General features: G+C 44.0%; 1 protein-coding gene across 2 annotated transcripts in view; it reads right to left on the bottom strand.

Moving 5' to 3' along the window:
* The window catches only part of atp10b (ATPase phospholipid transporting 10B), a 39,978-nt gene extending 33,054 nt beyond the window's left edge, over positions 1-6,924 (bottom strand). For both annotated transcript variants that reach the window (XM_083785906.1, XM_083785907.1), the window contains exons 1-2: positions 6,809-6,924; positions 5,599-6,077 (exon numbers count right to left, since the gene is read on the bottom strand). In XM_083785906.1, the coding sequence (XP_083642032.1) occupies positions 5,599-6,008 (410 nt within the window). In that variant the 5' untranslated portion in view covers positions 6,009-6,077; positions 6,809-6,924. The remainder of the gene's footprint in view (positions 1-5,598; positions 6,078-6,808) is intronic.
* Between the last annotated feature and the right edge of the window lie 11,021 nt (positions 6,925-17,945).

The following is a 17,945-nucleotide window of genomic DNA, read 5'->3' as shown; positions in this document are numbered from 1 at the left end:
TAATCTTCAAAGTGAGATGGAATGGAGTTGCTCAATTTCTGCGCTAAATGTGGCTCTGTTCGACAACAGGTTATCTGAGGTGTCTTTTGAGATAAGATCAACAGATGTTTTATGATTGTGTGGAGATAGCAGCTCCACAACTAGTGCAGACAATCTCAAACATGTTCATGTCAATAAGTACAGTATGTTTCTCACTCTACTCATATATGGAATATTTGAAATATATTATATTTTGTGTATTATTAATTTACTCACATCTTCCTTACACTTTCATCAGGAACATTTGAATATCTTTTTTTTTAATCTCTTCCCTTTCCTAAGATTGTTTTTGGCCAGAAAGGGATTTTTTTTCACCGGAGGAAAAATAGGGCGCTTTGGAGTAACTAAAAGTATTTTTTTCCCGGTTGAAACAAAATCCCCTTTTGGCCAAAAAGTACCGTTTATACGTGTGGTGGGGGGCTCAGAGTGCGTCCACTAAGGAAAGTAGGCTTTCTAATGACACAACCCGCCTTTGTTTTGGTGAGTAGCAAAAACGTTCTTTTTATTTATGCTAAAGAGGAGAGGCTGGTCTGATTTCGATTTGAGATTTGAAACCGAAAGTATATACTTATACTACAGGGCAGAATCGTAGAGCTAAGCCTAGACCACTAAAACAACGTAAAAACGTAATTTTTTTAGCCCATTTTAGACGTATATTAGACGTCTATTAGACAAAAAAATGGACAGGGGGAAGCGGCTAAGATTGGTTGTTATAATCATTGTGGACGGCTGTGTGGTTAATTCAATGCCAACAGGATGAGTCACATTCAGAGCAATATCCACACTAATGATTATTGGACACAGCTGAGCTCCAACACAGTAGTGAATAATGCACAGGTTGACTGACAATGACAGCGATTGAGAAGATGAGCTTATAGCTAGATGGCTCAAGGCGAAGTCTCTGACGTATAGTTCACCCGTGGCCATTCTTGCTGAGGGGCTACAGTACAGTATGTTCAATGGCAGCTCAAACAAAAATAGCATAACTTCCTCAAATCTTGACAGATTTACAAATGGGTTGGTTTATTCAGTACGCTTATTTGCTTAATTTTATTTTTTATAAAAAGTCATATAAAAGCATATAAGTATGAGGTCGTCTCTGACGTTTATAACAAACCAAACAGTTTGAAAATCTTTTGAAAATTAAGCGTCGCTCTCATTGGCCAGCAGCGCGGGTGAGCCATCTAGCTTTCTTATAGGGTTAGGGTTAGGGGGTTAATGGGTCTGATGGCCATGCAGCGGCCTGGCTCTGGTCTCTCGACTTCCGCCGCTCGCATGAATGCAGACCAGCCTCTCGTCTTTCACGTAAAATAAAAAGAACGTTTTTGCTACTCACCAAAACAAAGTTGGGTTATGTCATTAAAAAAGCACCGTTTATATGTGGTGGAGGGCTAGGAAAGTAGGCTTTCTAATGACACAATCCGCCTTTGTTTTGGTGAGTTGCAAAAACGTTTTTTTTATTTACGCTAAAGACAAGAGGCTGGTCTGCATTCATGCGAGCGGTGGAAGTCGAGAGTAACATAGCTCTAAATGCAACGCATTAGAGCTATATGGACCAGAGCTAGCAGCAGCCCAAACCGGCACGCACACGCACACTCTTTAGCTCTACCAATTCTGCTACCGTTTGGCATTATGTGCTGCCAATAAGTCATTAAACTACGTATATGCCCTCAAATTACAGCCCAAAGTACTAATTTAGTTTAGGCTACATGACACATTATAGCAGGGTTCCCCAATTAATTTTCCTCAAGGGCCATATTTTGACTAGCGTACCAGGCTGGGGGCCGAGTCTGCACGCGCGAGGTCGAGGTCTTGCCCTGAAAATTCATTTTCAGGGCAAGACCCCATTTGAAAAGGATGCCCAGTTTGACATGCATAGGCTACTGACCCCCATTTAATGCCATTTATATCTGGGACCCTTAAAAAAAAAAAAAAAAAAAGCATTTTTTTTTTGGGAAATTCTTTCATGGGCCACAAGGGGGCGCTCTGTGGGCTGCAAATGGCCCGCGGGCCGCCTATTGGGGTACCCTGCATTATAGTAACAAAACGTGTGTGGTCTCCGAGGCTAACATTATAGTGTTATGTCATGTGGTTAAAATAAGGGTGTGCGTCTTCAGTTAAATCCTAGTCATCCGACAACATTCCAATGAATGACATTTTTAAAAGGATAATTGTTGCTGAAAGCAGGGTGCAGCGTTCAAGCCACAAGAAAGCATCTGTGTGTAAAAACGGGCATGACAATACAAAGTTTCCACATAAACTTGTGTCTGCGTTAAATAAAGGCTAAATGGTGCATATAGTGCCATCCAAAGCGCGTTACAATGTGCATTACCGTCACCCATTCACAATGTGCTCAATACACGGATGACAGTTGAAATCATGAAGGTTCAGTGTCTTACTCAAGGACACTTCGACACTAACACAGGGGGAGCAAGGGAATCGATACTGCCTGAACCACTGCCGCCCCAATAAAAAGTATCACTCTACATGCTGTAAGTGCGTTGTGGTTGTGTCTGTGTTGCTGATGTGTGTGATCGTGTGTGATCTGTCAAGTATGGGTATAATAATAGAAATTGTTATAGGCCTATATTGTTATATATACTGTAAGGTTTGTGTAAATAATTGTGGCGACGGGACTGTTGTGTGGTTATTGGTTCTCTGCCCCTTTAAGAGTTCCCGGCATGCTTTGCGGCCCGTTGTTGTTGAAGACGGACATGAGTGAGTACCGTTGTTTGCATTGCAAATATTTTCAAAGTAAGAGATTTACGTTGTATGAGAACTTGTGGAGAAAGCTTCAATAAACCCTTTATATAATATGAGAGAAGTTGTTGGAGATGCCCCGCATTGATGATGCCCTGGACAATATCGCAGGGTCGCAGTGGTTCAGCTCACTGGATCTACGGAGCGGTTACTGGCAAGTAGAGCTGGCACCAGAGGACAGACACAAGACGGCTTTTACCATTGGCCAAGGGCTCTGGCAGTTCCGAGTGATGCCGTTCGGACTCTGTAAATGCTCCTGGCCACATTTGAGCGGTTGATGGAGAGGGTACTGGCTCACATCCCCCGAAAGCAGTGCGTAATCTTTTTGGATGATTTGCTGGTACATGCTGTACTGACTTCCAGCAAGCACTGGAGAACCTGCGGCGGGTTTTCGTAGCTATCCGGGGGGCAGGACTGCGCCTGAACCCCAAAAAGTGCAACCTCTTACAGCGTGAGACCAAGTACCTGGGCCATGTTGTGGGACCAGAAGGTGTGAGGCAGTAAAAAATTGTCCGGTTCCCCGAAACATCACAGACGTCCGCAGTTTCTTAGGCCTCTGCTCCTACTACAGGCGGTTTGTGCGTGACTTTGCCTCCATTGCCAGCCCCCTGCATCGCCTTACGGACAAGGGGCCAGGGTTTGCCTGGAGTGACGATTGCGCAGCAGCCTTTGCCCTGACAGTTGCACCCTTCTTGGCCCTTCCCGACCGTGCCGGGGCGCAGGTTTCATCGTTGACACCGATGCAAGCAACGTGGGAGTGGGGGCTGTCCTGTCGCAGGAGGGAGAGGGCGGAGAGAGAGTGGTGGCCTACTATAGCCGTGCCCTGCGCCGCTCCGAGCGCGACTACTGTGTCACCCGACGTGAACCATTGGCTGTCGTCTTGGCGCTCCGGCACTTCCGCCCCTATCTTTACGGCCGGTCGTTCCTCCTGCGGACCGATCATGCCTCTCTGACGTGGCTGCTTCATTTCAGAGAACCTGAAGGCCAAGTGGCAAGATGTATTGAGAGTTGAGACTCTACAGAACTATGACTTTGAGATCCAGCGCCGACACCAGCCGCTCTCATGTTCGGTAAGGAGCTGCGTACACCTGTGGACTTGGCATTTGGCACCCCTCCTTGTACGGACCCGCCCGTGGAACCGGGCTTGGACTATCTAGGTGATCTCCAGCAAATAGGCATTGATCCCTGACAGTGAGTCCTGGGTTCGAGATTATCATTAAAGGCAGAAGAGAAAATATCTATAATTGGTTTGCCCAGACTGCCCACTGTTGTGTCTGGAGCCTGTGCTTCTGGCCTGCCTCCACTTTGACATGCACTCACACACAGACGCACGCACATGCACACGCACACAGACATGGATGAACGGACACATGGACGAAAGCATGCACATAACGATGATACCCTAGCATCATGTTGTACTACTGTATATCTTCTCTTTTCCACTCCCCCCCTCACTCGATATCTCTACCCCCCCCCCCCCTCTCTCTCTCTGTCGCAATCTGTCCTCTCTCTCTCTTCATCTCACTCGATATCTCTCTCGCGCACAATCTCGCCTCTCCTCAATATTTCTCTCTTTCTTTCTCTCCCTCTCCCTCTCTCTCTCTCTCCATGCCCCACCCACCCTCCCACCAAACGAATTAGCTTCAGATAATGAAAGGGCTGAAAATGACTGTTTTGCCGTGTTTTGGAATTATTCATTTTTCACCAGCAATTCCAAAATAGATAACTGCTAAACTCACCGTCTTGACTGACGCAACGCTAAGATGAGGATTTCATCAGTGTGCACACAATGTGATGGATGCAATATATTGTTGAGAGACTCTTCAAACCAAGAATAATCTCCCACATATTTTCTATTTCTAGGTCAAAAATTCCCATGGGGCGCTGAGACGCAGATGAAGTAAAGCGCACACACACACACACACACACACACACACACACACACACACACACACACACACACACACACACACACACACACACACACACACACACACACACACACACACACACACACACACACACACACACACACACACACACACAGTCTGTAAGGCGTCATTTCATTGTTTTGGTTGCCCTCACAATATGCCTGCATGCACATCATGTACTGTAGCTACGCAGCTGGATCTTTATCTGTGCACCACAACCAGTGTTTCCCGGGAAATCATCCCGGGAATTACTGTTAACATGAAAAACACCCATGAGGAGCAATGCAAGGCCACCAGTTAACCGCAGTAAATATATTACTCATGTACTGTACAATTTCAATACGTTACGCTTCAACTCTAAGAGGCAATTATTGTACTTTTTACTCCACTGAAAACTTTAGTTATACAAGTTACTTTTTAGATTTACATTATTACAACAAAACATAACCAATTTATACTTTGTCTATTCATGTGCCACGTTTTGAGCTTGTAGAGTAGACCGGCTATCTATCTTGGTACTGCAAGTATAATTTTATGGTAATCATTACATTTCTTCATTGTGTAATTGCTATTCATAAGCAAAAATTGGTCTCCTCTTAGTAGAGACTACTTTATATATACTAGGCGACATCACTTTATTTAATACTTTTTATATATGCATACATATTGTACCATGTAGTTTAGTCATGTACTATGCACTTTCTTTCTTTTTAACTGCAATGATGAGCCTGCACAAACAAGAATTTCACCCATGTTACTTGTAATGTGATGTGACAATAAAGTTTGATTCTGATTCTGAGTACCGGTAATTCTTCCACCACTGCATGCAAAACACCCAAGAGCAGCAAAGCAAGGCCACCAATTATACCTGCAATAGGCGTAGCACAGCGTGTTGTTGAGATTCCTGTCGGACTGGTAGCGCCTGAAGTCCTCCCAGCCGTCCTTTAAGGCGGTCAGAGTCAGGATGACGACGATGGGGATGAGGGCCACCACAGGCTGGAAGGCCTGCACCACGGGAATGAAGTTCAGAATGGCCAGGCCCACAAAGTAGATATTGGCCATGCGGTGGAACTGCTCAAAGAGGTTCATGGGGATGAAGAGGAGCGGGGTGTATTTGGTGGTTTTGATAGCGTTGCCCGGGAAGTGGCGGTTCGGCTGGCTGCTCCTCTCCAGGCCCTCGTACGGCAGGTTGGACACCAGGGTGCGGAGGTCCCTCTGCCTCTCTCTCTGACCTCTCAGGGCGTCCTGCACCAATGCCAGGGGACTTCTCCACTTCATGGCGGCAGATGCGACACTTCTTCTCACAAACCGCTGGCCCCCATCTCCTTCAGTTCATTCTTAAAGGTGCTGTCAATGATATGTTTTGGTTGAAACAAAATGTTAGGTCTATATTCAGGTGGCAGTCATTGTATGCTTTCTAAATAACAGAGGTCGTCCTATCTCGACACCTCTTCGGTACACAGAAAATACATTTTCAGGTCGGAATACCGATTTCATTCAATCAGAAGAGATCAGGATAAACAACAGATCAAAACAAATGAGCAGATAAAATTTGGAATTGGAACATTATTATTAATTTGAAGATGATAAATGGGTTCTCTTTCCTGATTGGATGAAAATTATGTTTACTAAAGAGCTGGAGTGACAGGGAGACACCAGGTACTGAACAAACACTCCACAGCGATGTAATGATTAGGCCTACTATCAGAATATAGATGTTGTAGTGTCAGTCCTGAACAGACACCACGGGCTGGTTACTGAAAGCGAGATCTAGTTTAGACGTGTATATAAAAAATAAAAAAAAAAACTGTTGACTTCGTTTTGAATTAAATGGTATTTATTTACCGTCACTTCAGCAGCGTCACTTCAGCAGGTTAAACAACGACAAATGCAACAGCCTTTGTTCTCATGATACAGATACAAACTGTTGCCTCTTTCACTGCAGTAGCACCTGTGCCTTGTAAGCCACTTCCTCATATAGACTAGACAAGGACAAGTGGCCAACACCTTGGCCTTGACCGTGACATCATCATCAATTATAGAAATACTATAACAAAAAGTAAAGATCACAAATTTACCTCTCCTGTGGATTTCCTGGATGTTTCACCAAACCCAAACCCAGACGCCCATGCTCTCCTCCGCAGTTAGTTCCCACTATATGCATGTAGGTTCAGGGGCATTTTTAAGACAAGGCACATGGGCAGACACCTGTCTTGCCGGTTTGTCGCCGCCCCTTTGGATTGACAGTCACAGGCATCTTGTCTGAGCAGTTTGTTTGGAATTCCTGGAAGTAGATGTAGGCCAGCTATTTGTAGTGAGGTGTTCAGGTGACACAAATAATTAGAATGCGAAACGTACAACAAGTAAGGTGAATATTTGCTCCGGGTAGGTGACGTTATCAGTGTTACGGTCGAAACTGTTGAGTCAGTAGAGTCTGTAGAGAGAGTAGCACAGCCACAGCCAGTCGCATCGCCACACGTTCTGAGCTAATAGATGGGCTATTTTCAATAGAATACATAATATAATAATAATATTAAATAAGTTGTTAACATAATGACCCCCCCCCCCCCATCCGAACAACCTCCTAAGATAAACGACATCCTGGAAAGCAAGGCGGAATTGTGAATTGACAACCCGACATTAAGAGTGACATAAGCAGTCCTCAGGGGGGTAAACCTATATAAACAGCATAGTGTAGACCATACTGTTTTAGAAGGCTAATATACGGTAGAAGGCTATATTTCATGAAGCTTCAGACAAGAATTTGCACGTGACAGTTCAATAGGCTACAAGAATGGTAGTGCCTGGAAGGTTGCTGCCATGCAAGTGACAGTGATAATGATAAAACATCCTGACTCTTGATTACAGTTCTGGGTTTTGACTTCAGACTGCAGGCTTTAAACAGACCTTCCTGTAGGCCAAAGGGAAAGGAATCGATCACTTCTCCCTTAGACAGGTGATCAGGGCTTTTTTGGTTTTATATTTTGTGGTGATATTGAATGTTGTTGTCATGTCATGTTCATGAATTGAATACATAGAACCCGAAAGGAAACAAGACCGCAAGGACTTAATTTCTTTGTGTTATCCTTTTAGACCAAGTGTTTGACTGTAATCAATCAATCAATCAGACTCATAAAATCACACCCATGTGAAGTGAGGGGCGCTCTTATCATCATACATCACATTCCATGCTCAGCCAATCAAATCATCACAAATGTCATTCCGGCCAATCACTTTTGGCGTCTTCACTTTTCTGCCCTCACTTTTATCTTCCATATGTACTTTGCTCAACCAATCAAATCATCGCTATGGGGTGATAATCAGCCAATCATCAGCCAATGTTTGTGTTCACACAGACCAACAAAGCTTGGCATAGGAGGGGCTATAGCTCCCCTCAATTATCAACACAAGAGAGTGTGTCTGGGCTATGAATCAGTACAATAGGTTATACCACATCTGCTACAATTACATTTACAATTTAGACATTTAGCCGACAATCATATCTAGAGCGACTTGCAAGTGCAAAATCGGAAATAAGCAGAATAAGCATGAACTCCAGTCAATAAGAAACAATTGTTTAAGCCAAGGTATAGTCACATAAGTAGGCTGTAGTAGTGCAGACAGAACACTGTTGTTGTTCCTCAAGGCAACTAGGATACCAGTTATTAGTTAAACAAGGAACCTATAGCATCCATCTAAACAACATGCTATCAAAATTAAATCACATTCTTAACATCTGAAAGAGTTACATATTCTGTGATCTCGCCGTCTCACAATCACCTGGTTCAAGTATTGTGTGTGCTTCATCAAAACACCCATCCATTGCAAGGGATCAACTATAGGCTACTTATAGTAGTGTTTGGAACTATACAGTAGCGTTCGGAACTATTGGTCGCCCAGTGGCGAGTAATGAGCATTCTTCTTGTTCTTGTTATGCCTGCATGTGCACACCAAAACTACTCATTGCGAGGACTAAGCGTTTTAGAGACAGGCTTACAATTAAACAATTCCAATTCCACAAAACCAGTTAGGTTTGAGACAGAGACAGAGAGAGAAAGATGGAGGGAGAGAGAGAGGGAGGGAGGGAGGGAGAGAGAGAGGGAGGGAGAGCGAAAGATCGTGAGTGAGTGATGTTTGATCTATTGTGGGCTACACACAAAGCAGTTCCTGGCACAGATGGTGTGCATATAGGATGCTTCTTACTTCCTCATAGTAGTGACATATGTTAGGCTATCCAACGCCCTCTTTATCCGGCCACAATCCCATATCCAACACACACACACACACACACACACACACACACACACACACACACGTACACACACACAGCTTGTAGATCGACTATTTCTGGCAGCTGACACACACTCGTCAGGCCCGGATTCACCATTGGGCTAGGGTGGGCTGCAGCCCGGGGGCCCAGTGGCCCACCACATGTAGCCTATATAAAATGCACTTTTTGGCCAGAAAATGACATTTCTTCACTGGAAGGAAACGTCAATGGGATTTTCCCGTAGCAATATCGGTAGAGGGCGCAGTGGAGTAAGTCTGGCCAAAAAGTGCTTTTTATACATGTGGTGGGGGGCTCAGTGTGTCCACAGGGGAAAGTAAGCTGCCATCTTGCCAGCAAGGCACTAACTATAGGTTCAACTTCCCATAGACAGCCCATTCATCCTAACAGAAAAGTCCTATCAAATTGTATTAAATAATGTAACCAGGTAGACCTGTTCCTATATGGCAGCATCAGCCAGGTGCTGCACGTTTCAAATTAAGGGTGGGGTTTATTGGCAGACAGGTTTAAAAGGGCTGGGCTGCTTTGATTCAGGGGATCATCCAACGAGAGGAGTAGGTTTGGCAGTTTTGCAACGCTGTAGGAAGAAGCACAGAAGCGGAGATTTGAAATGGAATCGGATTTGGAGGAACATCCAGCTGACGCTGAGGATGAAGATAAGAGAGGAAACACAAATAAGAAAAGAAAGGCAGCTGAAGGAAGCGATGAGGAAGAGTCTGACGAAAAGTTCGTGATTGGAATTATTGCTGAGAAACAGGTTGATGGTCTCTTCAGTGACCCACATGCGTTGGGAAAGTTTGTGGTCGGAAAGCTTGGAGAAGTCAATTCAGTTAGAGTTAGCAGAAGAGGCATGGTCATAGTAGAGTGCAAAAACCAGGAGCAGATTGACAGAGCTTGTAATGGAATCTACACATACAGAGAATGCTCGCTAAATGTGTTTCGGTTGGGAATGAGATCTTGGAGAAAGGGGGTGATAAGTGGGGTTCCGATGTCAGTGAAGAAGGGAGCATTTGCCAATTATGTCGAAAATGTATGTCAGGAGAAAAGAATGACACGGTTCAGAGACGGGGTACGGGAGGAAACCACATCAATGTGCCTGACGTTTGAAGGGGATACATTGCCAGTGCGCGTTTATTTGGATTGTGTTAGTTATAGGGTCAGGCCCTACGAAAGAGCACCGCTCCGATGTTTTTGCTGTCAACAGTACGGGCATGTCGCGGCTGTTTGCAGGGGAAGTAAGAGGTGTGGGAGATGTGGGGTGGAAATCTGCAAGGAGGAATGCAGAGAGAAACAGGAACCAGCAAAGTGCCTACATTGTGGAGGTGAACACTATGCAGGGTCGGCACAATGTCCCAGGAAAGTGAAGGAGAGACAAGTTAGTAAGGTTAGAGCAGGAAATAAGCTGTCATATGCTGAAGCGGTTAAGAGAGTGGAGGAGAGCAATGAAGAGATGGTCTCACATCAGGCTGAACAGGAACCTCAACTGAGGGAAAAAGTGAATGGAACTGAGAGTGGTGTCTATATGGATAAGAGAAGATTCCTTGCATTCATTGCCATGGTGATCAATTGTGCAGTGGAGATAAAAGGCAAGTCAGAAAGAATTAAAATGATTTTGGATGCAGCGAGAAGGTTTCTGGACGTGATGGATGTTAGTGGAGAGGATTTGGACATTATTCTGAGAGAGGGATTCACGCCTGCTTCGACCCCGGAGTAGGATGCACACAACAGAGCGGACAAATGCTGAGTGGGATACACACGGGTGTTTTTTAGTAGTAAGAGTAACAATATAGTAAATCCAAGAGTACAGTAGGTGGCGTTAATGCACCTTGATAAGTTTACCAACCGAGGCCCAGGCCGTAGCGTAACGGTCTGGGCACCGGACTGGTGATCCAGTCGCGGTGTGCCGCGGGTTCGACTCCCGGACCCGACACGGCCTTTACCGCATGTCATCCCCCCATCTCTCTCCCGTTTCCTGTCAGCCTACTATCTGTCCCTTACAAAATCAATAAAAGGCGTAAGCCGCAAAATAATATCTTAAAAAAAAAGAAGAAAAAAAAAAAAAAAGTTTGCCAACCGCCATAAAACCCGAAAGAAGAAGAAGAAGAAGAAGATTCAGGGGATCCCCTAGCTTGCTGTAAGGTTGGCGTACCTGAGGAGGACAAGAGTTTGAAGGCATGGCTTTCCTAAATGTATCAGCATACTGGCTGCCTGGTGAATTAGTATGTAGAAATGCCTCGTTGTCTGGGCCAGCCAATGGCCAGCTGGGCCCAAACGGATCTAGAAAGATGGCGATTTACAATTCAAGGACTGACTGGCTTCATCTTACGTCCATATCAGACCCGGCGAATGCTTTGTCCATATTTATTTACAGTCTATGGTTTAGCCCCCTCCGGTAGACAGGTACGTCACAAGGCGTTCTTTTGTTGACATTTATTTGCGTATGCCAAATGCCAAAATGCCGTGAGAACTAGTAAAACATAAACATAATAACAATAATCATGAACAACACAGGTTACAATAAACAAACACAAATGTAACAAATATACCTCATTGGCCGCATCCACGTTGGGGGGAATAAACAGGGGAAATCTTCTTAGTATCAGTACATTGACTTTAACTGATATCATGAGCTGGATTCTTAAAACAGCAGATCTACATGTGGCAGCAGCAATGCACTTTAGCTGTTGCACGCTGAAGCTCTCTTCTCTGAATGAACTGGCTCTGCCCTGCTCTGCTAATTACCAGTGATCGAAACCACCCTTGCTCATCAGCAGATCAGGCTTCAGCTGTTCAGAGATTAATGTGACCTTAGTCAATCAATCAAACATAAATCACCTCAATACACATTGAAACAAAGTAGAGAAACACATAGAAACATGAAATTGACATGAAACAAAAAAACATTATGAACTTCTTAACTAGCTTGTATTTTATACAAATGAACTTTTAATTCTGTAGGCAGCGCAGCTTTTAATCTTGATGACAGCTACACAGGGCAGTTGAGTGATTCAACTACACTCCCAAACTCTGACACAAAAAATAACATGTACAGAATTTCTTGACAGGAAGTAGCTCATAACATGTCTAAGATTTTTATGAAACTAAAACTTTGCAGATTGAAAGAGGATAATTTAAGCTTTCCATACATACAGCTGCAATGTTGGTGAGTTTGACGTTTAATGATAGGACCTTTCTGTTTGGATGAATGGGCTGTCTATGGGAACCTAGTTAGCGCCTTGCTGGCAAGATGGCAGCGGTCTGAATATTCGTCAATAGGGGCTTAAGTGGATATAAGAAGTGATAAAATGGTTGATGTCACCTTTCCCTGGTTGGTGATGGTTGATGACGTGTTTTTTCCCGTCCATATGGCATACAGCCATGGGCGCAAATGGGTGGGGGACGGGGGGGTTAAATCCCTCCCCCCCAGCATCACATTTGTCCCACCCAAAGTGATGTTAGGAGTAATTTAGATCGATAAATAAATAAACAATAGTGTTAAAGTACTTGTGAAGCACATGGAGGCACATGGAGATGCATTGTATTAAGCCCTCAATGTCATTAACGACATGGCTTCGTGCCGGTTCAGTCGCTATCCTTCTTTAAACTCTTAGGTCCCACCTCTAAAACACGATATCCATATCCGGTTCCTGCTAGGCTAGATCCGGCTATTTGATATACATCCGGGTTAAATGTTATTGACCACGAATGGAGTTTGGAGTGCTGGACGCTTAATTTTGGACAGTGGGTTATCCTTATCGCCCTCCTTATTGTTTTTCGCCCAGTGTTACAAGAGAGCACAATGCAACGAACAATTACTCAGAATGTTTAAGAGAAAAGAAGGAGCTGCTGATAATGTGGTTCAGTCAGACAACTCAAGAAGGATGTAATATATATATTTATTGAATATAAGATAAGCAATACAATAGATTTATTATGGTTTGGCCATGTATTGGATCGGCTTTTCAGATCAAGCGCATCAGTCCCGACCATAGGGACTCCAAATCCCCCGTACCTAAACAGTAGATCCAAAACGACAGGTGGTAGCTGGGGTGGAGGTGGGTGAGCACTTGTATACAGCAGTGCGCAGGTATACAGTATAGCAGCAGCAAGCAAGGAAGCAGGAGGAGGAATGCAAAACCTCCGGTTAAAGTAGCCGGTATGAGATGGAGTGAGTGTGTGATTGGCTGAGTGAATCATGTGGATGAGAGCCTGATGCTGCGGCGGCCCAATTGACGGCCAGCGCAACTGAACTGAGGTTCCCTGACTGAACTTGCTCTGCGCATGTCTACGACAGGCACAAATGCTCATTTAAACTAAAGACAACGTTTTGAGACACATGGGAGGATGAGGAAGCACAGCAAGGTAATTAATAATAATAATAACTGTGCCAACAACATGCAGTTTTGTATGTGCATTTCGGGGGTTTTTGGGTAGCGTGGTGCAGGCACTGGTCCAACCTCTCTTTAGTCCGACCCCAAACCCTAACCATATCCCCACGTTTTGGGGGTTTGTGGATGAATTTTCGGCGTGATGTCCTCCTCTATTGTCACGGTGGCAAAAATGTACTGAACCAAGTGCAGAGGCACGACCAGCAATAAGGCAGAGTGTAATCAAAGCATTTATTAAAAACTTATACAACTAGTGTCGTGTAATTTCATGAACCAAAAGGACTTTGTCACTAGAATGTCTCATTTAAGAGACAGGGAGCATTTACAATTCACACCTGGAGACAAAGGGTCATTGTTTCTAACTCCTTTGAAGCCCTCTTCCCTGGAGGGGAGAGGTTTTAGAAATTACCACAGAACCATTGGTTACCATTTCGTACTTGTAAACTCCACAGGTTAAAACTCAATGATTTTATAACAATCTGTTACTATAGAAAGATGAGACTCTAACTATTTATAGTGAGTTTAACTTGTCTCCTTTAAAAGGTATGATAAAAACATAGGGTTTCGCGTCACCGTGTTGGTTTTTACTCTTAAAAGAAAGTGTTCAGTTTTATTTTATAGTTCCGTTAAACATTTCTTAACTACAAGTGTTTCCATTTTCATATACTCATATACATACTTAAGGTATGATTAGCCATGTTTATAAGTTGTTCACAGTTTCATCTAAAGACCGGTTATGTTTTAACTACAATTTGTCATTGTATCTTTAAAGTAGTAATCTGTTGTTTTAGTGCAAGGTTAGAAGTTACTAACGTCTAGTGTCTCTGCCAGAGAGGCCCGCCTCTGTAAACATGAATAAGCGAGTAGCCCAGATTTCATTGGTCAAAAGAGTCAGGAAGTGCCTGGTTCATCTACTGGGGAGGAGGGATCGGAGGAGGGATCAGATCTGAAGTATTCCAAGTATATAACACTGTGTATTTCTTGTGAACGAGGCTGTTCGAACGAGTCTACATTTGGCTCCCCTAGGCTGGTTGGAACAGACAATTGGCGTGTACCTTTTTGAGACATGCTTGCTTTGTAGCGAATTGAATCTCTTTGTGTTTTACCAAATAAACGCTGAGATTTGGAGAAGCCTTTGTCCTGCCTTTCCGTCTTCATTCATCATGCTGACGACACACATCGGTGAAAGTATACCACACTAGTAACTACTGGCAGAAACTAAGCAGTCCCAAAATGCAAAAACAAAGAGGTACAAGCAAATTACCAGAAGCTTCAAATATTAGTCCAGGAACAAGGCAAGAGCTCCCAGGTACAACAACATGACATGAATGTATGATCCGACAAGTTGTGTGTGTGCAGTCTTATTAAGTCTTAGTCTGATTGCAGTAGTGTTCACAGGTTTGTAATGGGCTAGGCTGATGAGAGTGGAACCAGGTGTGTAACTGGGACTGAAGTGTGGAATGGGTTGAGGGAGTGGCCGAAGTGGAATTACAGACAGGTAAGGGGGAGACTCAAACCATGACATCTATAGCGTTCAGTGGCATTTGCGCTGCTGCGTACAGGGGCATGTGGTCTTCACAACACGTCACAGCAGGTCACAGGACGACAAGACGTCATGTGACAGAGCTGCGACGTGTTGTTTCCAGTCCATACGGCGTGCAGAGGGGCGCGGCATGATGTCATGTGCTCTTGATGTGTGGGTTGTAACAGATTTGCCCTCTCACTGACCAGGCTTTCCTCCTTTTCTGTTGGCTGGCAGTTCAACTGCAGTACTGCACAGTGGCACAGCTGTGAGCCTCCATGGCACACGCACGCACGCACACACACACACACACACACACACACACACACACACACACACACACACACCCTAAAAAAATAGAGCAAAGGTCTGTGAATCCCTAATTAGTCCAGTGACACGAAAACATTACAAAGCGGAAATTTCCACTTTAATGCTTAAGCATCTGCACCCCCACCCCCCGTGGTATAGGCCTATACTCCCCATGCCCTTTTGGAAAAGTGAGAGACATGCAGCAGCTGTCTATTAATACTGTTCTGAGACAATATGTAACAGAGGTTGTACATTTTTTGTCGCCGTTGGGCAGAAACCTTGTATCTCTAAAGTTTTGTGTTTTTCGCACATTACTGCCCTACTTCTGTTACGATCTGGTGGTGTGGTTAGGTGAGTACGCAAATGCAGGACAGCAAGGCAGACAGACTTCAAGACCCCAAATTGGGTGATTTCATACAAAATAACAGGGAAACGTCATATTCACAAACCAACACCAAACATGATGGGGTGCCTGCTGGCTTAGTGGTCCAGGCGCATGCCACATATAGGCTCTGGCTCGTGTTCGAGTCCCGTTCATGACGACCTTCGCTGCATGTCTCTCCCCATGTCTCTCATGGGCACTACTCATTCAATGCATTTTTGCATAGATAATACCCTTCTGGACTTTGGGTTAAAAGTTCTACTCATAATATCCTGTAGTATTTTGTCACAGGCCAGAAATGTATATAACCAAAAAATGAAAATCTTGTGTTGCTGTTTTTGCTTGTGTAACCAGGTAGACCTGTTACTATCAGCCCCTAGCTTGCTGTAAGGTTGGCGTACCTGTACCGTGCCGTTGGCTGATACATTTAGGAAAGCCATGCCTTCAAACTCTTGTCCTCCTCAGGTACGCCAACCTTACAGCAAGCTGTAAGGTTGCTGTAAGGTTGCTGTGGTCTTATCGGGTGCAACTGGTGAGGGGCCAGGGCTACAGGGTGCTCCATCGGGACCAGCTCACCAGCACCAAAGCCTAGTGGTCATTAGTATAGAATTTGTGCAGGTGCTTATTGATTAGGCCGTTTTGAATCGGTTCTCGATACTCAGATTAACAACTACTGGTCTTTCTTGACTATATTATTCTTGTAAAACAGTCAAAGCCAGGTATTTAGTAGAGCTCTTCATGTTCTTCAGAAGGGGATATTGACATCCAAATCCCATTGACATCCAGATACTGTACATGTTTCTTTATTATAGTTGGATTAGAGTGAAGATCAGTAAGGAGGTTTTAAGAGTCTCCAGCATGCAACCTCGTTCAGGTATCTTACTGGACTGGTATTACATTATAATGTGGTAGGTTTACTATGTTACATTCAAATTGAAGGTACATTTGCGTTACAAAACAGAATTGCAACTGCCTTGCCTACAATTTGTCCTACAACTTTGGCGGGCAACTATCAAGCATTAACTGCATATCAGATGCAGTAATAACAACCACTCTTACTAAGCATTAACAATTCAGCATTTTTTTTTTACATTAAATATTGACACGCATTCAGTACATTCACGCAACACTGATCATATCAGCAAGGGAGGGTGATGAGGCCGATTCATTGCAGTTTGTCTGTCGCTTAATGAAAGAATCGAAGGTCCTTCCTCTCTCTCTGCCACCCCCACCTCTCTCACTCGCTCACTTTTTCCTCTTCTCATCTTTCATTCAGGGGTCCTCTGGCTCCTTGGGCCAGTGAGTCCAGAGAATGCCTGCATGTATACAAGGCTTTCTGCCTTAATGTTCCCTGAGGCAGAGACTGACACTGCATGGCTTCCATCCCAGCCCACCCCATCGCAGCTCCGGACCACCACCAGCAGACCACCATGTTCTTGTTCCTGTGTCTCCCCATCCATTATGCAGTGGCCGCAGTCTTCACCTCACCCGTTTCTTCACACATTCACTTGATCGCCTGCTCACTCACTCACTCACTCACTCACTTACTTACTTGTTTAGTGTGGTCACTCTCTCATTCACTTACTGTGTCACTTGCTGTGTCACCCCTAGGGCAAAGCTTCACTACTGATGAATGGACATGAAAGCCCCTCCTCCAAAACACACACACACACACACACACACACACACACACACACACACACACACACACACACACACACACACACACACACACACACACACACACATACAGCCCAGTTTTTGTTTTATCAATGACCGCCAACATACTGTACAGTAAGCACATAACACAAAACCACCGTCCACATATTTTGTAAATGAAGTGATAAGCTGAGTTGAGCTTTAATTAATTTTAGATACATCTTCATAATTGCTGACAATCATTACACAAGATATTTACAAGTCAATATGAAATATTACAACTGGAATTTACAGGAACTTTATACAAAATATGCCCCGCTTTGACACCTCAGTAGCAGGGTAGTGTAAAGTCATTTCTGGAGAAGAAAAACAAAAACATTGACCCAAAAGTCCGGAAGTGCTTTTGAGTTGGCCAGTAGATGCTTTTTAGAGTCCATTAAAAATTAAACAAAAGGGAGAACTCGAACTCCAAACAGTATAGGGTCAGCAAAATTGTAAATCATGTTTTTTTTTCCCTCAGAGAACATTTTTTTGTTTGTTGTTTTCTTTTGAAATGTAATGGAACATTTTACCTGTTACCTGCAAAAACAACAATAGAGACCCGTAGAATAAATCCATAATATTTACACATACTTGTATGATGAATATTGATTTATAAAAATGGTAC

This window comes from Protomyctophum parallelum, assembly GCF_964188405.1.
Source record: "Protomyctophum parallelum genome assembly, chromosome: 16".
Lineage (NCBI taxonomy): Eukaryota > Metazoa > Chordata > Actinopteri > Myctophiformes > Myctophidae > Protomyctophum > Protomyctophum parallelum.
This window is presented reverse-complemented; position numbering and strand designations above follow the sequence as displayed.